The following is a 23,773-nucleotide window of genomic DNA, read 5'->3' as shown; positions in this document are numbered from 1 at the left end:
TAGAATCACACACATTCTGAGTCGATGTATGTATGTCCGTCCGTAAACAAAGTACAGTTCGCATTTGTTGCCCTATCCAGATGAAATTTTGCTCAAATCGTTTGTTTGACCCAAGGACGAACACTATTGAAATTGTTGGAGATAATCTGTCAAAATTTAGATATAGCTCTCATATATATCCTCCTCCGATTTGCCTTTTATTGTGCATCAAACGTGTAATAGTAGCTCATATATATATCCTGATCAGAAAAAAGTTATTGTACGATAGCGATGATCGTCTGTCTGTCTATCTGTCTGTGGAAATCACGATAAAGTCCACCTTATTTAGTTAAGAGCTTTGAAATGTAGTTTAACCAAGTCCAAACAACCAAATCTTGGAAATCTTCGATTCAGGTCCCCCATATAAATCGGTTCAAATTTAGTTGTAGTTCCCATATATATATCTTCAACCGATTCCGACTAAATTACTCCTAGAAACAAGTACGTCAAATTTGGTGAAGATCGATTCAGATATAGCCATAGCTCCCATATATATATATATTGTTCATCCGATTTGTTATATTTGTTACCCACAGCCGTAATATGCTCTCCGTAACCAACGATATTAAGGGAAATAAGGGAAATATATCAAATGCAGCTCAGAAATATCTTTGCCAAATTTTATCAAAATCGGTTCAGATTTGGATATAGCTCCCATATATATCGCAAATGGGCAATGGACAAGTCCGAATTTAAAAGATAATTTGAACTTTAAATTATAATTATAATCATAGCGTGTATGATTGAACTCTCCCATAAAAACTTTTAATTGTTAAGCTCTACTACAACTTGTTGCATCCAATTTTGAGAAAAAGCGGGCATAGACACGGTAAGAATTGAACTAAATAGGAGAATTGTTTCCTAATTCGAATTACGCCTTTAATTTGAACTGTGGAAAACGTCAGAAATTATAGAAATTATACTCAAAGTTTAAAGCGTTTTATTAGATTTTTATTAACTTGCTAATGAGACCATAAATTGTATAAATTTAATTTCCAATTAAACTTCCAGTGTCATTGATAATATTAAGGCATGACACAGAGGACACGTTCGATGACGAGTTATTTCCATTGGCGCTGCACAATGATGACATGTACCACAGATCCAGATGTTTGCTGTTGGTTGTGTTATGGGTTTTCCCGAAGATATACAGGGCGGAAAGCGAGCACCACAACTGTTACAAGCGGGTAAGCTATAAGAAATTTTAATATTGAAAACTATTTGAAATTAATAAAAGGAAAATTGACCTACCTGTCCGATACTGATGCTTTACAAGCATAACATGTTATAAAATCTTCCTTGTTGTCGATTGGCTCATTTTTAGAAAATATATTTATTGCCAAGTCTTCAAATTCCTTTAGAGTTTCCTCTGGTAACTCACTGAGTGATTCCAATTTAATAAAAGCCCTGGAGCACGTGCCAAAAGAACGATCAGCACAACTAGCCAAAGCTAAAAGACTGTAAATATCTTCGGGTTTCAAAACATCATCGTAGTCCCTTAAACGTAGGGCCGTTATGACGGCACTATGAACAATCCCAAAACGTAATTGCCTTTGTGCTAGGAGCATGAAATGATATCCCTCCGCACAGTGCCATATTCTTTCAATCGTAGCCGAATCTTCCAGGCTCAATGTATCCATTATGCTAATGCGATCGAGATTGTAGTTTGGGGTGTCTTCCGTCTTGGCAACTAAACTTTTAAGGTGTTGTTCAGCCAAAAGTCCAGCCAAAACGTATAATTTCTTAATGCGCAACATATTGGACCCCTTTTCGGTTTCTTTTTCTGCTAGTTTGCACATCAGGCGTGCTGCATCCAAATAACGTCCCGCTTTTCGTTGTAATTCGATTGCTTCGGGTAGGCGATTTTCCTTCAACAACTCAGCAGCATGTTTGCTCAATAATGTTGTTACTTGTGGCATTTGGAATTTCTGGGCCAATTCCACTGCTTGACCCCACTGTCGTAGATTTACACATGTGTTTACGGCAGATTTGGGATCGCCAAATTTTAAAAATGCATTCACAGCTTCACTGCACATGCCCACAGACGAGAGCATTTCAGCGATTTTTGCCAACAGGGGACTTTTTTCCGGCAATTTATCTATGCATTTCTCCAACTCCTCAAACTGTTCCAAATTATAAAGGGCATTCATTAATCCCTCAATGTCATGAGATTTTTCATAGTACTCTTTGGCACTTTCCCATGACCGTAAATTGGCAAAATGGTGACCAATCTGACGCCAAGCCAGTTCCATTTGTTGATCTGATATACCGGAGCCCATGCGATACAGCTGTACAACTCTGAACCAATCGCACAGGGAAATACGTAAATTTATGGCCAAATCTCGACGATCACCATCAATATATAACTTCTCAGCTTCCTCATATTCACCATAGAATGCAGCTATTTCTGCTTTTTGCAATAACTCTGAGGGAATGTTGCGTAGATTTTTTATAAGTTGTATACCCTGATAATTGGCACACCTTACGAATGCATTCTCGGCCACATCAAGCTCTAGCTTTTTCAATGCAGCTTCGGCCAATAGACGCCACAAACGTGGATGGGGATTGTCCTCTATGAATTGCTTGGCATCTTCCAGACCAACATGCTGTAACAGATCATCGGTGTCGCGTAAAGATTTAACTTTCAGTTGCAGTATATGACTTATGGGATTTTGAGTTTCTTCGCCGCTTATAATGTCATCCAAAAGAACACTTGTGATTTCTAAATCTTCAAAGGTACAAATGTAGCCCGAACATGCAATTGGCTCCTCAGGATCGTTGCCGCGAAAAATATACATGCGTGTCTTTTCCATCAACGCCAATAGCAGGGGATTGTCTTTGGCCCAGCAAATTGCCCAGACATCTTTACGTTCGACACGACTAAAATTTAGTTGGGTCTCACGAGCATCATCCAAATCCAAAAGGGTCATAACACCATTATAATCAATGAGAGCAGCACGGCTACCAAATGAAATTCAATAAAATACGATTTAAAACTTGACTATATACTGAAGTATTTTCCTGCTTACGTTGAATTCGAATTAATGGCCATTTTAATTATTTTCACACCAACTTTGTGGCGATTTCTAAGCGCCACATTTGGCACACTGTACTCGTTTATAATGCCCGATTCACGTGCTACCAACAATAGTTTTTCCGACAAAGCCATCGAGCAAATGGGATCGCCATTGCTCTTATCTCTATCCTCTGGCTTTACTTTAGGAATTTGCAAATCTTTTGCCAAATCCACTCCTGTCGGTGTGTCATCGATATGAAAACGCTTTTCTTTACGCGATTTGACATTATGTAACTGTGATGCACTCTGAAAATTAAATAAATTATCTACGTATTATTAAGTTTTTGTAAAGAGTTTTAGAATGAACCTTGGGTGTGTGATAGTGCCACAATAGAATTTCATCTTTTGAGGCGATGGCCACGTAATTCGAATTAATGCCAACAAAATCGGGACACACCTCTGTGTATTTAGCTGAGAAAGTAAAAAATAAAAAATTAAAATGTTTAGATTCTGTTAACTTTGTGCGGCTTACAATCAACAGTTGTCCCAATGGAGTTGCAGAGGAGCAATTGATACAATTTATCGTCCGAATTTTTACGTTCCACAGATGTTAGAGCCAGATCTTTAATGTTGCCACTAACACATTCCACTGCCAGTACACAGTGTTCATTGCAAGCAGCCATCGCTAGACAGGGTTCGACTTCTTTAAGAAAACTCTAGAAATATTAAAAAAATACAATATTTTAAAAAAGGATATTTAATAAAAAATGAGGATATTTCATAAATTTTACCTGATTCGATGTTGTATTCCAAAATGTAATTACATTTAAATTATTCGTTTTCGAGTGATTCGAATTGATGAATACAACGGTTTTCTCAAAATAACACCACACATAATCGGGTCTTATATTTGCAAAATATATAAACGAATCAACGGCCATGGCAATGCGCAGTGACTTGCCCTCCCATGATATGGATGTTATTTTATTACCCGGAACTTTAAGGGACCGATATAGCTGTCCATGCGGTGAATAGAAACTCACTTGATTCAACTCTTTTGTGGATGAGACATCATCAAGGCGACCACATATGGCCAAAACCGAACCATCATGATTCCATTTGGCATCGGTAATATGCATTGGTGTTCTTATTATAATCGGATCTAAAAGAAAGGGATTTTATAAGATGTAAAAATTGTGGTTTTTCCTTTCAACCCGCTTTTGGCATATTTTAATATAAAATTAATCTTTTTTTTAACTCACTGTCGTCATTTTCGTCTATCATCAGCTGGGCTTTTCCATTGGCATAGCATATGGCCAAAACAGGTCTGTTACCTGTAGTTTTTCCACTAAACCAATTCAAGGCTGAAACATGATTTGTGCGACTTGTGTTATTCGGAGCTGTGCATTTAATATTCAGTTTCATCTGTAAATGTAAACGACGGAATATAGATGTAAATTAATTACGTCCAATTTTAAGGTCATACTTACAGCGAAATTCCCTTGATTATCATATAAATGACATTCCCCATTTGCCAGTGAGAAAAGTATCAAACGATTGTCGGGACTCCATTGGACACCACTAAGATGGGTGTTTTTCAATTCTTTGCCCCAAATCCGATTACCATCAACGGAACCTATTTTAGTAAAAATCAGAGCAAATAAGTTGTATCACATATCAGTCCCTTTAGATAACGGACTTTTTTTACGCACCCACAATAATTGCACCATCTGCATAAACAATACAAATTTTCGTACCATCCGATGTCCAGTGCATGCCATTGACCGTGGACTTTTTACGATCATTTGTCATTTCTTCATACCATGAGCCCTTGTACAACATCCACACCATAATGACTCCATCTACATCCGAAGATGTTAACTTTTGTTGGGCATTATTCCACACAACAACTTTTACGGCATTTTTGTGGCCATCTAATGTCTGATTCATGGATAGATTTGAGACTGCAGCCAAGCCTCCTTTATTTTGGCCATTTGTTGCTACAATACAATAAACTTAGGAAACTTTATTGTAAATGTAATTCATGGAATAACTTACCTTGTTCCAATTTCAAAACCTTTAGCAGTCCCTCAGTACCAGCCACTGCTATATAACCATGTTCCTTGTTCCAGGATATGCAATTTAATTGCACATTATTGGGTATTGCAATCTATAAATACATAACATTAAATTCGATTATTTTTTATTTTTATATTTTTTATATTTTTTATATTTTTTACCTTTTTGCTTAAATAAACAAACATTTTTTCCGCAACTACTTTCACACTAAATACAACACTAAATAGGTAGTTGTTCTTACTTTTTTCCTGTGGTCAAGCATTTGTTGTATAGAGAAAAAAAGAAAACTCGTTTCCATAGCAGCCTAGTTTTTTCTTTTTAACCATGGTTTAATTGCCACCAATTGTTGCGTTGTGTTTCTTATTTTCCTTGTTGACCAAAACAAAAACACACAGCTGTCGCAGATGAATTCAATTCAACAGGTCTTTCTTTAGCATGACTAATTGGATATCCCATGAAGAGAAACTATCATACTTTAGAAGAGATTTTTTTCTCATTGTGATTTTGAAAAAGAGCAGAAGAGAGATTAAAACAGAGCTGAGCAAATTCGTAAAAAGAAATTGCTTAAGAGAAAAAACAGAAAGTTTAAGTGCACCATACACGGTCAAAATGCATGGAATGCGTCACACTTACGATGCATGAAGCTGAATTTTTTGATTTTTCTCGTGCGTGACGTTCGATTTTGACGTGTGTGTGGTGGAGAGATCATGCATGTTCTCATTTGTGACATTTTTTCAAAGCGAAGTGTTGCATAGATATGTCGGATACTGACAAAACAAAAATGTTTTTAAGTTGTTGGAAGTTTACGGGTCGTTGGCAGCTGTTGTTAAATGTGAAAAACAATCGGGTTATTACAGCATATTAATATGAAGTATTGATGCCGAAATACCGAAAAACTTATTAGACACTCAATCAGGCTTATTAATTCCCCGCAAGTGGAGCTATCCATTCTTAAAAAAATTTTAGAATGGTTTGCCGATAACACTCTTAATTCAACTAATAATTTTTCATGAGTGATCCTTTATTTCTCTTACTGTTTTCATTTTCCGGCCAACATCGCCAAAAATGTATCGTCCAGCAAAACGAATGCATGAACCGTGTGCGCTGAAAACGTCAAGCACACGTACACGATTTTGCTTAAGCGACCCCTTTATTTTTTTTCGGCCAACATAAGAAGAGAATATCGTTACATTTTTTTAAAAAAATCTAACGGTGTTATGAATTTATTCAAGCAAGAAAAATTTTGTTTTACGAACAATTGAAGGCTAAGCTTTGTCGTCCTCGCCATAGTGGCAACCAGGAAGCACTATAAAATAAATGTAGAACAAATCAGAGAGGAAGATATGTTCAGCAGGCTAGAATTTATTTAATATTGTAATGTGCTCATAGTTTACAACCTATTCGATCTGTTGGAATATCAACAAAATATTGCCCAAAAATGCTCTTAGCAATGAGGTTAACCATTTTTCAGGGAATTGTGATATTGTTACATATTTTATGGATTTGTTTCATTCATGTTTTCTCCAATCTCGGAGCTTTTCAAAAAATTGCTGCAGAATTATTACGAGCGTTGCGTTCGGATGGCAGAATAACCCTTAACACCGATTTTCAGCAAAAAAAGCAATGGTATCAATGAGAACGACCGATTTAAAATTGAATACACTTCAAGGCCCCACAAAGTTCAAACAATCTTATTAATTAACTACAAAGGCCATATTATTTTATTTCTCCACATTTTAGAATATTGTATAAGATATTTTTTTACAAAGAATTCGAAGTTTGTTGTTTTATTACAACTTGAGCACTCCCCGTTTTAGTTCTTCGCCACTCCTCCCATTCAATGGGATGGGCGCGCTTTTTATGGGCATGCATATTGGCATTAGAATTGAAAGTTCTTGTACAAAATGGACACTTGTAAAGCGTTTCTCCGGTATGTTGGGTCATGTGTTCCTAGAGGAAAGAGCGAAGAATTACAAGTCAATTTTAAATTCATTCTGCATTTGTTTTATTATACATACCCTTAAGGATATTGCTTTCTTGAAGGATCTATCACATTGTTCACATTTGAAGTTGGCGCTCATTGTATGACTATAACGTTTGTGATTGGTTAGGCCCACACGATTCTTATAGACTTTGTCACATATTTCACAGCGATATGTTATGCCCTTGGGAAAGAGAACACACAATTTAAATAATTTATTCAAATCTTTGTGGAAAACAACGAACTACCTCTAAATTGTGCCTTTTCATATGCTTCCTTAAATTATCTTCATCTTTCAGCCAACTATCACAGCCAGGATAGGGACATGGAACACGAGGTGCTGTTTCGCCGAAATGCGAACGTACATGTTTTTCAAATGTGGTTTTGTCACGTATCTCTTTGGCACACACATGGCATACATGTTTACTTCTCTTATGTTGCATACTTGTGTGCACTTTCAATAAATATGAACTGGCAAACCTGGACGAGGGACATTTTGGACAGAAGAACTCCCACTGTTCGCGGGGTATATGAGATGGTTTGTGTAATTCCAAGAAATTACGTGCTGCAAACTTTTTTGGGCACATATCGCAGGCAAATATTCGCTCCTCCTCCGTGGCGTGGTAATTCAGATCGTGTGATCTTAGACCACGTTTACTGGTAAATTTCTTATTGCACTCGTGACATCTAGAAGAAAATAACAGTTATTCTTATGATTTGTGCGCTATGAAGCTATACTGACTTAAAACAATTAGGGTCTTCATGCATTAGGGCATGTTGAGCTAAATGGCATCTCTTAGTGAACTGCTTATCACAGCATGTGACATAAGGCCGGGTTCTAGGATGAGCTTCTTTGAAATGTTCCACAATGTCGGGAAAAGTTTTACCAACAAACACACACAAATCACAGCCCATTGGAACATATTTTAATATCATTTCGTCGGCATGTTTCTCATCAATCTTGTACAGTTCTTTTCGTTTCTTTCTTATTTCGTAGATGCTCTGTTCGATAGGTGTACGGTTCTTATTTGCTGTTCCGCCTGTTTTATAAGTCTTCTTTCTATTCTTTTTGGTTAGTGTGCTTAGACAATCATCTTCTGATGATATGGATTCTTTTTCATCGCTGCTGGCTGAGGGATCATAATCTTCGGAGCATTCATTGTCAGAACCCTCCTCAACATCTTGCGGTTTCCCAGGGGAATTAATTTGTAGGGTATGCATTTCATTTTTGGTGTCACTCCAATTGGGTTTAGAAACCAAATCATTTTGTGTGTCCTCCAAGGGATTATCTGCTGATATTGAATCACTTTCAACTTCACATATTTTCTTTAAGTTGTCACCTATTTCTATGTTCATTTCCAGTATGTTTTCAAATAGTTCGTCATTTGCTTGATCAATGAAATTGGAACTTATTGGTGTTTCCTCCTCCTTGATAAGTTTCCCTTTTTCTTCTGTTTCATATTGATGGTGTATTTTTTTGGCTTGTTCATAAAATGTGTGAAAATCCAACAATGTTCCCCAACATACAAAGCAAATGTGTGATCTAATTGGATTATCAGTTTCTGGCTTTAATAAAATAACAAAAAATGGTATATTTACTGTTTCCATGGATAGTTATTTTAGATTTTATTACCTGAAACCACAAATGCTGCTGGATTATTTGCTCAATTTTTAACTCGATTCCATCTGGTTCATATATGCCCATGGTGCCGGTGTTCTCCAGCAAACAGACACAGCATAACATGTTCACAATTTAATATATTTTGTGAATACTTTATTTAAAATTACGAGTTTTATTTCAATTAGCGCAGGAAGAAGTTGATTTGTAAATGTAAGTTAGATTGGTACGTTGACAACAAAACAATTTAGGGATACATAGGTCGACGATTAATATTACACATCCCTAAATAATATCAGCCGGATGAGGGATCCATGGCACCGTAAATAATAGGTGTGTCTGGTTAACCTAAAATTTGTAACAATTATTACAAATTGTTACTGGAAGCCGTCTGTTAACCCGAAAGTTCTGCAAAAGAGAGCGGTTGGAGAGAGAAATTTTGACAGTTCTTTCAGTGAGAGTTTGCAAATTCTTGCTGGACAAATTTCTTCTTGCAATCTCTTGCAACTCTTCTTCTCATTCATCGACATTCAATCAGATGTTTTCTATTGTTTATTTATTTCTTTTTGTGATTTTAATTTGAAAATATTGTTTTGGAATTAGCAAGACTAATTGTTTTTGGAGAACAACTTTACAAAATGTGAAAAAAGAAAGAAATTCTATTCTGAAAGAAATTCTATTCTCGCTTGCAAATTTTTCAAACAGTTATCGAACAACATTCAGTAAAATCTTGCAAGAAAACGGCTATTTCGGATAATGAATGCGTTACACTTTTAAATTATCGAGAAAATGAAATAAAATTTTGAAATTTTGGTAGTTAAGAAATATTTAATTTTATGGTATAAAACATGCTCTGTCACACAACGGCAAGAATGTAAAACTTTTTACTACAATAAACGATTTTTCCTTTATGATATCGAAAGAAATTACAGAACTAGTAGAATCGTTCAGGTTCTGGAACAGTCCAACAATATTAAATGGGAAAACGCGAAATTAAAAAAGCAATAATAATAGAATTTGTATATGTTTGCCTGAAATTTGTAAACATTTTTGCATCGGCCACAATGCAGTGGGATTTCAATCTTGCTCTCATATAATGGACTTTTGTGTTATTTTGTACTATTTTGTGCAAAATATTGATTACTTACGGAAAATAAATTCATGAAAAGTCTGTAATGAACGGAGAAAATTTTAAATAAAAACAATTCGTAAACACTACTTCCTTAAAACCATTAAAAATTTATTATTAATTCTCTAAATTAGAACTAATTAATAATTTAATAATAAAATATATAATTATAGCAATTAATTAAATACAGTAAACATATTTACAAAGAATTTAAATGTTGATTCTTTATTAAAACTTGAGCACTTCCCGTTTTGTTTCTTCGCCATTCCTCCCATTCAATGGGATGGGCTCGTTTTTTATGGGCATGCATATTGGCGTTAGAATTAAAAGTTCGTGGGCAGAATGGACATTTGTACAGCGTTTCTCCGGTATGTTGGGTCATGTGCTCCTAAACAAATGCAATCATTGAAAACCTTTATTTATTTATTTTACAAGACCATACTAACCCGCAGTGATATTGCTTTCTTGAAAGTCTTATCACACTGTTCACACTGAAATGTGGCATTGGAATGGCTGTAACGTTTATGGTTTGTTAGAGCTCTACGATTCTTAACCACTTTGTCACATTCTGGACACTTATAGATAATGCCCTCTGGATTGTGGCGTTTTAGATGTTGCTTTAAGTTATCCTCATCTTTTAACCAACTATCACAATCGGGATAAGGACATGGTACCCGAGGTCCACTCTGTTCAAAATGTAAACGGACATGCTTTTCGAAAGAATGTTTATCGCGTATCTCTTTGGCACACACATGACATACATGTTTAGCTCTTTTATGTTGCATACTAGTGTGGACATTTAATAAGTATAGACTAGCAAATCTAAAATTAAAAAAAAAATCATTAATCATTTGTTAAAGTTGTCTACTTGCAGTGTGCGTTTACGCTTTTGGTCCTGGACATTTGTCACAGAAGAATTGCCACTGTTCCCTGGGTATGTGTGAGGGTTTGTGTAATTCCAGCAGATTTTGCCTTGCAAACTTTTTGGGACACAAATCACATGCATAGGTACGTTCTTCTTCGGGTGCATGATAATTCAAGTTATGCGTTCTCAAGCCACAAGTTGTTGTGAACGATTTGTTGCATTCGTTGCATCTGAAAAGTCAAATTGGAATATGAATCTACATACTAATTTTTACATGATTCCAAACATTTCCCTGCATAACTCGAGAGGCAGTCACCGTTAATTTGATTATGAATAAAAACAAATAAATCTGAAGAACTTGTTGCTTGTTCTTTCTCTGTCTCTACAGAAAACACAGTTTTCCTATCATTCCATACCTTTCTTTGTGTTTGACTGCAAAGTTTGGTATTGGTACTTACTTAAAGCAATTTGGATCCTCATGTTTGAGAGCATGCTGAGCAACATAAAAACGTTTTGTGAACTTCTTATCACAACACATGATATACGGTCGCGTCTTTGGGTGGCATACTTTGAAATGTCCCACAATGTCGGCAAATGATTTGCCGACAAAAACACATAAATTACATCCCATTGGTATATGCTTCTGTATCATTTCCTCTGTATGGTTATGATCAAATCTATATTGCACTTTCCGTTTTTTCTTGACAGCATCTGTCGTTTGCTTTGTTGAAGTTTTTGGTTTCCTCTTTCTTCTTTCAGTTTTCGCAGTATCTTTATTTTTCTGTTCTCCCTTGGCGACTTCTTCCTCCTCTGGAGAGTTTGACTCTTCATCACTGTATTCGGATTGTTCATAATCCTCCGAATTAGATCCATTATCAGATTCACTATCTGTTCCATGAGATTTAAGTTCATCATCCAAAGGATTGCTTTGCCAAATGTCCAGTACTTGGACATCTTCCTCTTCTAAATTGGCACCAATTTCATCCTCCAAATCCTTCTGTAGATCTTCCAGAGGATTCTTTTCTGGTTTTTCATCTACATCTCGTGTTTTTGGCGTTTCTCCAATCTCTATTTCCAACTGCAGCATATCACTAAACACTTCCTCATTTTCTTCCTTAATGGAATTTGTACTGGTTGGCAATTCCTCTTGTTTAATATTCACTTTGTGTTTTCTGCTTGATTGATATTCGGCATGGATTCTTTCCGCCTGTTCATAGAATTCATGGAAATCATGGATTCTTTCCCAACATACTAGACAAATGTGCGATCTCAATTCATCGTTTTCCATGGGCTACAATGAAAATAACATAGGAGTCATTCCAATTGAATCAGAAATAACTTGTTGTATTCTCAGATTACCTTAAACCACAAATGCTTCTGGATGATTTGTGGCATCTTTAATTTCTGCCCATCTTCCTCATAAATGCCCATGGCATTGGTGTTTTCCAACAGACATACACAGCATAACATTTTCAAATGTCCTTCTTATTTTTTTATTTCTCTATATAATCCTGCCCAACCAATGTGTCCAATTCCAATATCCTTCTTGTTAGGAGGTGAGTGTATGTTGATCCAACTTAACTACACTGCCACAGTTCAACGCCAAATATTCACTGAACCGAACTAAGTGAACTAGATACATTATAAAAAAATATATATTTTATTTTAATTTTCAATTTTTCCGAAAAAAATCATATATATTTTTTTAATTTTCTATTTTATAATATATCTGTTTTGTTATTCACAAATGTGTAAAGAAATTATTGATGAGTGCATTAAGGATGCGAGTAAAACATAAGGAAAATGCTGAATATGAATAAAATAAAATAAGAAAAACATAGGTTTGTAATAAAAAATGGCCTTTCTCAAGGCTGATGTATTAGGTATTCGCTCAGAAATTTGTTACAAATGTTTTGGTATCATGAAACGTCAAAACGTAAGTTTAAGCCGCTTTTTCAACATAATTTCAGTTATAAACAATTTTTAAATTTTATTTTTTTTTAATTGTCTTTTGTATTCAAACAACAAAATTATAACAACTAATTTTGGTTCCGTCAGCTGGGCTGACCCTTACTTGTATAGTTGCATTCTGGTAATCCCGTCTCCCCGTATATATGTTCTATTGTAAACAATTTTTGACTGAAGTAGTAAGGAGGTAACTAATTTTTATTAGTGATTGATCTATCATGGTTTATTGACGTATGCTTTGCCCATTTTTACCTAATTAATCATTATAGAACACTTTGCCGTATTGAAGATCTTTGGGGACCTCTGTTATTAAAAAATAGTTAAATAAAATACTAAAATCTACCCAATTTCATGTTGTATCTTTATTTGTTTGTGTGGATTTTGGGTTGAAAATCTTTTCACTTAAATTAAAATAAATACTAGGTATTTCAAATAATTGAAATATGTATATTAAATAAAAAAAGTCATGGTGCTTGGCAAGTGTTAAGCCAAGAAATTAAAACTTTTAAATACTGTAAAAATGATTAAAATCAAAAAGTTGTATTTTCACTCTTATTTTTACCATTTATCGTATGCTGTTTCTTTTTGTGCGAATACATATTGGCATTGGAATTAAATGTTCTCGGGCAGAAGGGGCATTTATAAAGACTTTCTCCAGTATGGTGAGCCATATGTTCCTGAAACAATAAAAAGTAATCACTATGTATATAAAATACAATCTGCATAATAACCAACCAACCAACCTTCAAAGTTATTGCCTTTTTGAAAACCTTTTCACACTGTGAACATTTATATTGTCGATTGGAATGATTGTTGCGTTTGTGTTGGGATAATGCTTTGCGATTCTTACACACCTTTTCACATTCCGGACATTTATAGATGATACCCTCGCTGTTGTGCCTCCTTAAATGATCCTTTAGATTGTATTCATCTTTAAGCCAACTTTCACAGTCCGGATAGGGACATTTTACCCGAGGCCCACTATCTTCGAAATGTAGGCGCACATGTTTTTCAAACAAATACTTATCTTTTATTTCTTTGGCGCATACATGACATATATTTGTTTCTCGCTTATGAACACTTTCGTGGGTCTTCAGTAGATATTCACTGGCGAAACTGAAATGAAACCTATTAATAATATACTGTCAAAAATTTTGAATGATTAAGGACAACATACGGTCTTGGTGTGGGGCATTTCATACATAAGAATGACCACTGCTCCTTGGGTATGTGAGATGGCCTATGGAACTCCAACAACTTGCGCCGGGGGAATTTTTGTGGACAAAATTCGCAGACATGTACACCATCTTCTTCTTGTTGGTGGAATGAAAGATTGTGCGTATGTAGGTTATATGTGGTTTTGAAAGATTTGTTGCATTCCTCACACCTGAATAAGCAATAAATAAAAATATATTACCTACAACGAAGTTTGAGATATATTCAAAGTCGTAAACTTAATACAACGGACAAGATAAGAAATATTTCAAGTTTTATTATCACACATACCTAAAACAATTGGGATCCTCATGTTGCAGCGCATGTTGTGCTATATAATGTCGCCTGGTAAATCTCTTGTTGCAACACATTATGTAGGGCTTTATTTTGGGATGACAGTCTTTGAAGTGTTTGCCAACCTCAATAAAGGTTTTGCAATCAACGTTGCATAGGTTGCATATCATTGAAATATGCTTCTGTATCATTTCTTCCGTTAATTTGGGATCCAATCTTTTGCGTTTCTTGCGGATTACACCTGCCTCTTCATCGTCTTTTTTGGATTGTGTGGATGTTTTTTCCAATCTTTTCTTTCTTCTCACTTTTGGTTTCTTCTCTTTTTCCAAAGCTATTTTGGTTAATTGATCTTCATCTGCTGAACTTGAAAATGATGAAGTCGCTGGTGAAGCAATATAGTCATCGTCTACATCACATACACTATCAAGCTGTGAATCATCATAGTCATCACCATCTTCTAAAGGATTCCTTTCAAAATCATCAGCCGGTATTACACTGCTTATATTTGTTTCAATCTCAACTTCAAGCTGAGTTGGCTTCTCTTCATATGTGTCCAGAAATTCCTCTTTGATGGGTGACACCTCGATGGATTGTTCCTCTTTTATTGCAGATGCCTCCTGCTGCAACTTTTGATGAGCTTTTTCGGCATTTTGATAAAATTCATGAAACTCCTTGATGATATTCCAACATTTATCACATATCCGATCATTGGGCTTGGGCTAGTAAAGGAAAAACAATCATTAATTGAAGTGGAATGTAATGGATGATTGGAACTTACCTTAAACCACAGATGTTTATCGACTTTATTTGCAATATTTAGTTGAGTTCCAATGTCTCCAAAAACATCGACGGCATCAACAACATCCAGAACACATACACAGCATAACATATTTGTTATTGTTTAATCTTTACCCCTCAATCCTTTAATTATAAACAAATTATGTGGCGTTTCCACTGCACTTGATTCGCTCTCTATTCGTTGTTTGACCTTTAACTATGAAAAAACTACCTAATTCTTCACACAAAATTTCCTGAGCGAACACTCATATTTGTACGTTGTTCAATTCAAATCACTCTCAGAACAACGAAAAAATATGTCCCATCCCTAACAAATGAGAGCATTTATCGAAAAAATAAATTATGACATTTAAAATTAAAAATAGAAAAATTTAATGAAAATTTAAAAAATTTTTGGGAAGACTGAAAATTATGTATGAAAACTACAATGTTGAATGGCGTATGTACATTCAAACGAAAGTAAATTTTGTTTTCTCTCTCATTCGAAGTACGCATTTGGTCCACGAGATGAAATTTCCACAGAAAACTGCAAACAAAAGAGGCAATATTTTCAAAATGTTTCTATTGGCAGAAAAAATGTTTGACAAATGTCTCTCCAGTAGAATTTAAAAATGGAAAAACACAAAAATATGTTCAAAATGTCAAGATTTACACAAAAAGTTGAAAACGTGAATGAAAATTATAAAATTATTGATATAATACATATTTGGGAGAAAAACAATCATTTCTTTTATTCATATTAGTGAGAATTTAATGTATTTTAGTATAAATTCCCATTAAAATCAAGAAACAAAATTTTTGAAAAAAGGAATTATTTACTATGAATTACGAATCGTGCCGTATGAACGGGTTAATTCGTGTACCTAATTCTGAGAGCGAACAACGTTGTTCGGTTTCCAATGGAAACATGCTATTAAACATTTGACCATGGAAGAAGAATACAGGTAGATGCATCAACGCTTGGGAGCATTGATATGTCAAAAAATTTTTAATGTTTTTTTCAAATATAAGTAGATTTTTATATGTTTTATTATACTACATTAGTCGGAGGCTATTATAATTCGCGTTTTTCAACAATTTTACCGAATTTGAATAATTTTTCATTCAACATTTTCAATCCCATAATTGGTTTGACAGTTCATTGTCCCAGCAGCTGTGTCGACGCGTCTACCTATATTCTTCTACCATGCATTTGACAACTCTGCTGTCTGTATGTCAAAAGTTTGTTTATTTATTTTTTTTGTACTGTAAATTCAATCACAATAGTGCATTTCTGGCAATCAGCTGACCTGGAAAATAAAAACAAAGAACAAAATATAAACAAAAGAAATAGAATTGAATGTAAACAAAAATAATAGGTGCGTCTGGTTACCCTAAAGTTTGTAACAATTGTTACAAATTGTTACTGGAAGTCGTCTGTTAACCCAAAAGTTTTGCAAAAGAGAGCGGTTGGAGAGAGAAATTTTGACAGTTCTTTCAGTGAGAGTTTGCAAATTCTTGCTGGACAAATTTCTTCTTGCAATCTCTTGCAGCTCTTCTTCTTCTCATTCATCGACATTCAATCAGATGTTTTCTATTGCTTATTTATTTCCTTTTGTGTTTTTAATTTGAAAATATTATTTTGGAATTAACAAGACTAATAGTTTTTGGAGAACAACTTTACAAAATGTGAGAAACGTAAATGTTAATATGTAATAAGAAAATAAAACACTATTTTCAACATTTTTATTTAAAAAACTTGTAAAATTAGTATTGCTTCCTTTGTTTTAATTCTCCTTATGGGGGACAAATTGGTTTGTTTTGACAAATCAGCTGATTAGTTGCTAGCTTCTGCAGGAATACCGTCTGTTTACTTTTCGCATTTCCTTGCAAAAGAGAATAAACCTTACTCTCTCAGATAGATGTTGCTGGACAATGTTTGAAGAAAAAGTAACCAGACACACCTAATATATATTTTTTAAAATTCTGTCTTCAATTGCCCTAGAGATTGCCATTCTCATCCCTTTAGAGTCTGAGAGTCTGGAGTCACTTAGAAATCTGAAATAAAAACTCAAAGAATGCATTGTTTCGTATGTTTGCTGGACAACAAGGAGACACTGCCTATATACGGAAAAGATGTTTTGGAATACAACATTTCGGATATGATAGATAAACACTTAAATTTGAAGGTATAAAATTCATTATATATTTAATTTCTAATAATAATGTTCTGATACAATCTAGCCCTATTCAATGGACGGTAGTGAAATATGTGTTGATTGCTGGAATAAATTAACTGACTTCCATGAATACTATGAAAACGTAAGGACGGCGCATGAGCAACTGGAGACTATATCAACGAAAAGTAAAGATCATGGCCATGATAGTATTATCGTTAAAGAGGAGTTTCAGGTTATATCGCCTAATAACAGCATTAGCAACGTTATCGGGACGGAGGATATGTTGACGGGTGATCCTTTTTTAAGCATTGATTTGCCCAGCCATGACACACACGGGGTAAAAGAACAGCTGACTGAAAATGGAAGGCAAGAGCAGGACGAAAAGGACATTGAAAGTGAAAACAGCACCACACACTGCTGGGCAGCAGATACAGAATCAGATGACAGCGAGGACTCAAAACCTCTAGCAAATGTATCAAGAGAACTGCAAGAAAATAACACAAAACAATCTGAAGTTATACAAATAAGGGAAAAGCGTTTGACGCGCAAGAATACCCCCAAGCAACGAAAGTGTCATCTACTTCTTGAGCAGAACGAGCAACTTATTAAAAAGCACATACATATGCTATGTCAAATATGCAATTATATCTGTGATGATTTTAAAAATGTTATTGCACATTATAAAGCAAAACATACGGACACTAAACCACACATTATATGTTGTGATCGAAAGCTGGATTGTCCCTCGGATGTCTTACAACATGCCTATTATCATGAAGATCCCAACTATTTCAAGTGCAACGAATGTGGAAGGAGCTATAAAAACAATTCATCCCTAAAAGATCACTATAGAAGGCAACATGCTCCAGAGACAAATTTCACTCATAAATGTGACCAATGTCCTAGAAAATTTGCCCGTAAACATCTATTGGAACATCACAAGTCAAAACATGTACCGGTAACAGAAAGGTCACATTTCTGTGATATTTGTGTACCCAGAAAAGCGTAAGTAAAGGTCTCTTTTGACTGGATAACAACTAATTATTTAAAATATAAATTAACGGAGCTTTAATAATGACGTTTGTTGCCCACGTAGAATGCCTATGAAATATGAAGATTTTCCTGATTTACATTAGGATTTGAAATTCTTTTTTTCAGCTTTGCCACCGAATACATATTACAAATTCATGTGAAAAATCGTCACTATAAACCTGTCAATGTATGCCATGTGTGCGCCAAGGAGATACACGACAAGCAAGCATTTGAAAAACATGTTCGATCACATTTTGAAACCAGTGGACCAAGGATAAAATGTCCGCGTGAGGGCTGTGAACGATGGCTAAAGGACAAAGACAATTTGAGACAGCATTTAAGAAGATTTCACGACACGAAACAATATAAATGTCCGCAGTGCGAACGAATATGCAAAAATAAACATTCCTTGACTTGCCATTTGAACTTTACCCACAACACCCAGGAGTACACGTGCGAAGAGTGCCATAAGAACTTTAAGAGCCAACAAACACTAAGGGTATTCTAAACATTTAATAAATCATAATTTTTCTTATTAAAAATGAATTTTTGTTATGCAATTAATTGGTTACACACAAGATTACGTATTATTAACTAGAATGAGATTTATTTACATTATTTAAATGTATGCATAAATATATTTTAAACGAAGTTTTTCTTTTTCATTTTAAGGAACACATGGCTGGACATGCGGGAGAACCACTGTATAATTGCCCATTTTGTAGTAGAAAATTTAATTCCAAGGCAAACATGTATTCTCATAAAAAGAAAGCTCATCCAGTAGAGTGGAAACAGTTGAAAGTTATAGGCTCTAAGTAAATCAGTGAACCTATAAATAAAATGTATTCCCACCAAAAGAAAAAGTCCAGACTTGGGTTTTATTTTTAATTAAAAATGATATAAATTTAAACCGTAGTACATCACAGTCTATACTGTGAAAGTATTTTTTCTTGGGGGACGGATTCCCGGGCACGGATATTGACTCCAAACGCCCCAAACGACGGGTTTAAGTCCCGGGTTAGAACCGGATCTTCAGGTTCTGTTCCAGAGCAAATGTATTTCCTATCGCATTGGATACATGAATACGCAATACCATCAGCACATTTGATTTCAAATATCGGAAATTGGAAATTTGTGAAGGAGAAGGGTAATTTGCGTTAACAGGCGAAAGGAACAAACGAGAATACCCAACATTCTGAGTCATGTATGTCCGTCCGTCCGTCTGTTCATATATTTTTGTAAACAAAGTACAGTTCGCATTTGTTGCCCTATCCAGATGAAATTTTGCTCAAATCGTTTGTTTGACCCAAGGACGAACCCTATTGAAATTGTTGGAGATAATCTGTCAAAATTTAGATATAGCTCCCATATATATCCTCGTCCGATTTGCCTTTTATTGTACATCAAACGTGTAATATCAGTCCATATATATATTCCTGATCAGAAAAAAGTTATTGTACGATTTAGCTATGTTCGCGATAAAGTCCACTTTATTTAGTCAAGAGCTTTAAAATGTAGCACAAAGGTTTAAGTTTTAAGTTATTGAAACCAAATCCAAAAAACCAAATCTTGCAAATTTAGTTGTACTTCCCATATATATCTTCAACCGATTCCGACTAAATAACTCCCACAAACAAGTACGTCAAATTTGGTGAAGATCGATTTAGATATAGCTTTAGCTCCCATATATTGTTCATCCGATTTGTCATTTGTTACCCACAGCCGTAATATGCACTCCGTAACAACGATATTCAAATTTTATCGAGATCGGTTCCGATTTGGATATAGCTCCCATATATATCAAATGGGCAATACAAGTCCGAATTTAAAAGATACAAATGCTTCCGCATATATAGTCTTTAGAATTATAATAATTATAATAATTATAATAATCCTAGCGTGTATGTATGTATGTATATTGACAGAGACAGAGACATTAAATCAATACCAAATATCCCCAATATCTAATTGGTGGAGTTTGTGGTCAAAGGTCCAATTAGACCCACCAATTGAAGTGGAAGTGTAATAAGAAAGTATATTAAGTTAGAAAATAAAAGGAAGAAATTGCGCAGTGCCAATCCAGTCCATCTGCCTCTTCTGCCGGTTTCGGTTTACACTCAGGCTATGCCTGGGAAGTGATTCAATTAAGTGCATTATCTTAATTAATTAATTAATCCTTGCCGTGTATACCCGGATCTGCAAGCACACCTTGATACAAATCGATTTGTAAATGTGTTATCTCCATATTTCCATATTTTCCAAAATGAAAATATTATTAGGTTTTAATATAAATTACTGGTTGTTTTGTTTTTCCATTTTAGATGTTCCATTATGTCTAGAATTCGACAGTGCTGCGTCCCTGGGTGTGAGAACTCTCTCATTAGATTTTGCCCCCAGGAAATAAGTATGCATGGCATAAAAGATTCATGGAGGACAATGTTATTAGAAAGGCATGGAATACCAACAAAAAAGACGTCTCGAATATGCGGTAGGCATTTTGAGCAGAATATGTTTTCTAGAAGAACATATCCGGTACAGCTTTCATCTTATGCAATGCCAGTTTTGTATTTGCCCACATTGATAGCTGATGAAGGTAAGTTCTTTTTAGACAGTGTTGCATAACTAGCTCTTCTAGCTATTCTAAATTATGACTGAATTATAAAATACTACTAGCAATCAACATAAGCAACGCTTTGCCAAGGAATGTCTGAAAGGTTATCAAAAAATATTTGCATTTAAAGTTATGTTTTAAGGTCTTAAAGGTAGGATCATATAGGATATACATATGGTTGGGGGTATAGAAATTAATTATATGATACGTCCCAATTAAAATAATAAAATAAAAATACGATATAAAATACTTCTTCTTGTGATGAAGTGAAATATTTCTAAACTTTGTCACTGTAAAACTAAACAACGTATGGCCAAAGATAGGACAAGACAGAGACAATATGAATAACCCTGTAAAAATACGTCTGTTGTTATGATATATTAACAATATTAACATGCCTGCCTCTGTAATGAGCTGTTACTCTTGTATTGTAGACACAAACCATTTGCTCGCAATGCAATTTGTCTAGTCTTTACCATATTTAAGGTCTTTGGTATGACTTTGAAATTTTTAAAAGTATTTATTCCAAATTTATTTTAAAAGTATTTATTTATTTATTTCAATTAATCAATTTTATTTTTCAATTAAATTTTGTGATTTCATCGCTCTGTGCGACGCTATGAATATTTCATATGATGTATAATTGTATATATAACACCTATATTTAACAATAATGTATACCGTTGCATGTTTCTTATTTATCACTAACTGTACTAACTGTTATAACAATTTATATAATTTATAGGTGTTAATTTTGGAAACAATGTTGAGGGAATCGTTTCTAATGAGAGGTTAGATATTGATGAGTTCAAATGTGAAGTAAATGTAGAAAATTTAGAAATTAATAATAATATAAGTAGTGTAGTAGAAGAAGAAGAATCAAGTATAAACAAAGATATCTGTTTGCAAAGAGAAAATGAACTTTTACTTGCGAAAGTGGCGGCACTTGAAGAAAAAGTTGAGTTTCTCCTAGCAAATGGAATTTTCCCAGGGAAGGAGGCAAGTAAAGCCAGTATTGCATTTGCTCGCGTCATCACAAATGACTCAACACCCCCGTACACACCTGAGCAGTTAGATGTAGTACAACACCTTCAACTTCTATCAAAAGAAAATTATGAATACATGATAGATAAGTTTAAATTTGCTCTCCCCAGTACCGAAAGTGTTCTAAGTTGGCAAACGAAACCAACTCTCGTGGGATTTGACGATGATGTTAAAGAAACTTTGCACACTATTATTGAAGGGATGACTGAACAGGAACGTACGTGTGCAATCCAATTTGATTCATTAAAAGTTACTGACACGGACAGTAATGTCGTTACATATTCTTTAGGACTGCAGCTTAGTGGGTTATGTAACGAGTGGAGGATACTATTGGGCTTTTTACTAACACGGGAATATAGCATTTCGGTACTGGAAGGTGTACTTCGAGAAGTACTCGTTGGGCTAAAGGGACTATCATTGAAAATAGTTTCACTAATTTGCGATAGACATAGTGTTCATGTTCAATTCTTCCAGCAATATCGCGGCTACCTTGGACCAAATCGTCTGTGCTTTCCTCCAAATTCAGAAGATACTTTACATTGTATGTTCGATATTCCCCACTTGCTAACTAATTTATTAAATTACTTTTTAGACAATCAAGTTTTTATTAAAAGCAGGTTGGGCAAACAGATAGATGTCGCTTCTCCCGCACTAATTTTCAAAATTTTTGAGTCTAAAAACGATTTAGATGCTAGTAATATTACTTGTTCGCAATTGCAAAAAACTCATTTTGCAACAAGGTACTACAAATCGTATTCATACGAAAATAAGCCAATGGATAGAGCGACAGCTATTTTTAACAGAAACGTGCTTGCCGCTCTTGACAGTGATATATTTTCGGAAACCGAGCAAGTAATGGTAGAGGCGACCAAAAAATTATTTGCTGGTATAATACCAATTGTAGAGCTTTGCACGAACAATTTCATAAATAATGATAAAAATGAGGCGTGCGCAATAGCTTATAGATCCATATTTTTTTTGCAATTTGTTGAGTGCGGCAACATACCTTTTATGCTTCAGCAATCATTGGAAACAATGACGTCTCTATTGCTGGAGTATGAAGGGATTAAACCTAAACACTGTGTCAATGATGGCATAGAGTATGACTTTGCAGAAATTAGGAAACGTTGCGGTGGTAGACCTGCTTTTAATGATCTTATTAATGTTAAATCTAGATCCGATTGTGTTATTAAACTAACCAGATCTATTGACAGAACATTATTTTGGTCCGAAAAGTGCTTTAACGCGTAACGTCTTTTTTATTAATACAAGCCACTTGATTTGTTTTCATTTGATACAAAAACAAGACGCACGTTAGAAGCCTCGCTTTGCGCTTTTTTCTTGTTAATACATTAAAATGTCTAACGTATAATAGTATCTTCTTTTGCCACTCATTAGCCTTTATTTGTCCGATTGATACGTTTGGTTTGGTTGTTCCGTTCACGTCTGTCTGATATTTGGTTTATCGTGCATATTGAGCTTTTGCTGCTTGTTTTCGAGTTGCGTTTACCTACAAAATGATGATTAGGGGCTCTCTGTTGGCTTATTGGAATATTTTTTTTAAAATCTTTTAAATAAGTCACAATAGAGCAGATAATCAGAAATATACGAAACGTAACAATGGTTTGAAACTTATTTTTTTTTGTACTTTTGTATATATAGCCGCAGTTGTAGTAATTAGAATTTTTACTGTTTTAATGTTTTTAATACATATATTTATTTTCTAGTTATAGATGGGGGTTATATGGGAAAGTGAAGCGAATACAAAACTTTTGTACACAAAGCCTCTCCTTTCCAAATGTCAACCTCGCCCACACATGGTGGCCCCTGTTTTCGCTAAAGAGGCTCTGGCGAAAAACTTACTCGTGGATTCTCCTGGGCTTTCATAAAGGAAATATTTTTTATTTCAAATTTTCGAGCATCCA

General features: G+C 34.7%; 5 protein-coding genes across 7 annotated transcripts; 1 reads left to right on the top strand and 4 right to left on the bottom strand.

Annotated features, from left to right (window-relative positions):
- Window positions 1-968: 968 nt before the first annotated feature.
- LOC101891697 (WD repeat-containing protein 35) lies at window positions 969-5,581 on the bottom strand. The gene is made up of 11 exons (XM_005179307.4): window positions 5,296-5,581; window positions 5,114-5,225; window positions 4,768-5,055; window positions 4,546-4,691; window positions 4,318-4,480; window positions 3,847-4,217; window positions 3,588-3,771; window positions 3,423-3,526; window positions 3,069-3,361; window positions 1,291-3,000; window positions 969-1,231 (listed from the first exon to the last, which is right to left on the bottom strand). The coding sequence occupies exons 1-11, from the start codon at window positions 5,317-5,319 to the stop codon at window positions 1,039-1,041; spliced, it is 3,588 nt and encodes a 1,195-aa protein (XP_005179364.1). The 5' UTR covers window positions 5,320-5,581; the 3' UTR covers window positions 969-1,038.
- LOC101892553 (transcription factor grauzone) lies at window positions 1,088-19,072 on the top strand. 2 transcript variants are annotated; one of them, XM_005179312.4, is made up of 5 exons: window positions 1,088-1,226; window positions 17,011-17,170; window positions 17,226-18,166; window positions 18,320-18,692; window positions 18,866-19,072. In XM_005179312.4, exons 2-5 carry the CDS (start codon window positions 17,060-17,062, stop codon window positions 19,010-19,012), a joined length of 1,572 nt encoding a protein of 523 aa, XP_005179369.1. In that variant the 5' UTR covers window positions 1,088-1,226; window positions 17,011-17,059; the 3' UTR covers window positions 19,013-19,072. The 2 variants fall into 2 exon arrangements, with proteins under 2 accessions (XP_005179369.1, XP_058981779.1); XM_059125796.1 differs by lacking the exon at window positions 1,088-1,226 and adding an exon at window positions 16,784-16,931.
- LOC101892040 (transcription factor grauzone) lies at window positions 6,826-8,949 on the bottom strand. 2 transcript variants are annotated; one of them, XM_011292525.3, is made up of 5 exons: window positions 8,749-8,949; window positions 7,858-8,681; window positions 7,364-7,802; window positions 7,153-7,299; window positions 6,826-7,084 (listed from the first exon to the last, which is right to left on the bottom strand). In XM_011292525.3, the coding sequence occupies exons 1-5, from the start codon at window positions 8,857-8,859 to the stop codon at window positions 6,896-6,898; spliced, it is 1,710 nt and encodes a 569-aa protein (XP_011290827.1). In that variant the 5' UTR covers window positions 8,860-8,949; the 3' UTR covers window positions 6,826-6,895. The 2 variants fall into 2 exon arrangements, with proteins under 2 accessions (XP_011290827.1, XP_019890889.1); XM_020035330.2 differs by having other exon boundaries at window positions 7,858-8,677; window positions 8,749-8,887.
- Window positions 10,013-12,343, bottom strand: LOC101892214 (transcription factor grauzone). The gene is made up of 5 exons (XM_005179310.4): window positions 12,087-12,343; window positions 11,186-12,018; window positions 10,748-10,957; window positions 10,309-10,684; window positions 10,013-10,250 (listed from the first exon to the last, which is right to left on the bottom strand). Exons 1-5 carry the CDS (start codon window positions 12,195-12,197, stop codon window positions 10,062-10,064), a joined length of 1,719 nt encoding a protein of 572 aa, XP_005179367.1. The 5' UTR covers window positions 12,198-12,343; the 3' UTR covers window positions 10,013-10,061.
- On the bottom strand, window positions 13,036-15,163 carry LOC101892381 (transcription factor grauzone). Its single transcript, XM_005179311.4, has 5 exons — window positions 14,983-15,163; window positions 14,202-14,923; window positions 13,873-14,082; window positions 13,439-13,811; window positions 13,036-13,372 (listed from the first exon to the last, which is right to left on the bottom strand). Exons 1-5 carry the CDS (start codon window positions 15,091-15,093, stop codon window positions 13,226-13,228), a joined length of 1,563 nt encoding a protein of 520 aa, XP_005179368.1. The 5' UTR covers window positions 15,094-15,163; the 3' UTR covers window positions 13,036-13,225.
- Window positions 19,073-23,773: the final 4,701 nt, after the last annotated feature.

This window comes from Musca domestica, unplaced genomic scaffold, assembly GCF_030504385.1.
Source record: "Musca domestica strain aabys unplaced genomic scaffold, Musca_domestica.polishedcontigs.V.1.1 35, whole genome shotgun sequence".
Taxonomy (NCBI): domain Eukaryota; kingdom Metazoa; phylum Arthropoda; class Insecta; order Diptera; family Muscidae; genus Musca; species Musca domestica.
This window is presented reverse-complemented; position numbering and strand designations above follow the sequence as displayed.

Bases quoted from the DNA above. Each gene is read 5' to 3' on its own strand.
- LOC101891697 (XM_005179307.4), bottom strand. From the start codon at position 5,319: ATGTTTGTTTATTTAAGCAAAAAG. The intron at 4,692-4,767 runs GTGCGTAAAAAA...TTACTAAAATAG, and splicing joins AGATGGTGCAATTATTGTGG to GTTCCGTTGATGGTAATCGG. The intron at 3,527-3,587 runs GTAAGCCGCACA...TTACTTTCTCAG, and splicing joins CATTGGGACAACTGTTGATT to CTAAATACACAGAGGTGTGT.
- LOC101892040 (XM_011292525.3), bottom strand. From the start codon at position 8,859: ATGTTATGCTGTGTCTGTTTGCTGGAGAACACCGGCACCATGGGCATA. The intron at 7,803-7,857 runs GTCAGTATAGCT...ATTTTCTTCTAG, and splicing joins GAAGACCCTAATTGTTTTAA to ATGTCACGAGTGCAATAAGA. The intron at 7,300-7,363 runs GTAGTTCGTTGT...CTCTTTCCCAAG, and splicing joins TGAAAAGGCACAATTTAGAG to GGCATAACATATCGCTGTGA.
- LOC101892214 (XM_005179310.4), bottom strand. From the start codon at position 12,197: ATGTTATGCTGTGTATGTCTGTTGGAAAACACCAATGCCATGGGCATT. The intron at 12,019-12,086 runs GTAATCTGAGAA...TTTTCATTGTAG, and splicing joins AGAAGCATTTGTGGTTTAAG to CCCATGGAAAACGATGAATT. The intron at 10,958-11,185 runs GTAAGTACCAAT...TTGACTTTTCAG, and splicing joins GAGGATCCAAATTGCTTTAA to ATGCAACGAATGCAACAAAT.
- LOC101892381 (XM_005179311.4), bottom strand. From the start codon at position 15,093: ATGTTATGCTGTGTATGTGTTCTGGATGTTGTTGATGCCGTCGATGTT. The intron at 14,924-14,982 runs GTAAGTTCCAAT...TTCCTTTACTAG, and splicing joins ATAAACATCTGTGGTTTAAG to CCCAAGCCCAATGATCGGAT. The intron at 13,812-13,872 runs GTATGTTGTCCT...GTTTCATTTCAG, and splicing joins AAATGCCCCACACCAAGACC to TTTCGCCAGTGAATATCTAC.
- LOC101892553 (XM_005179312.4), top strand. From the start codon at position 17,060: ATGCATTGTTTCGTATGTTTGCTGGACAACAAGGAGACACTGCCTATA. The intron at 18,167-18,319 runs GTAAGTAAAGGT...TCTTTTTTTCAG, and splicing joins ATTTGTGTACCCAGAAAAGC to CTTTGCCACCGAATACATAT. The intron at 18,693-18,865 runs GTATTCTAAACA...TTTCATTTTAAG, and splicing joins AGAGCCAACAAACACTAAGG to GAACACATGGCTGGACATGC.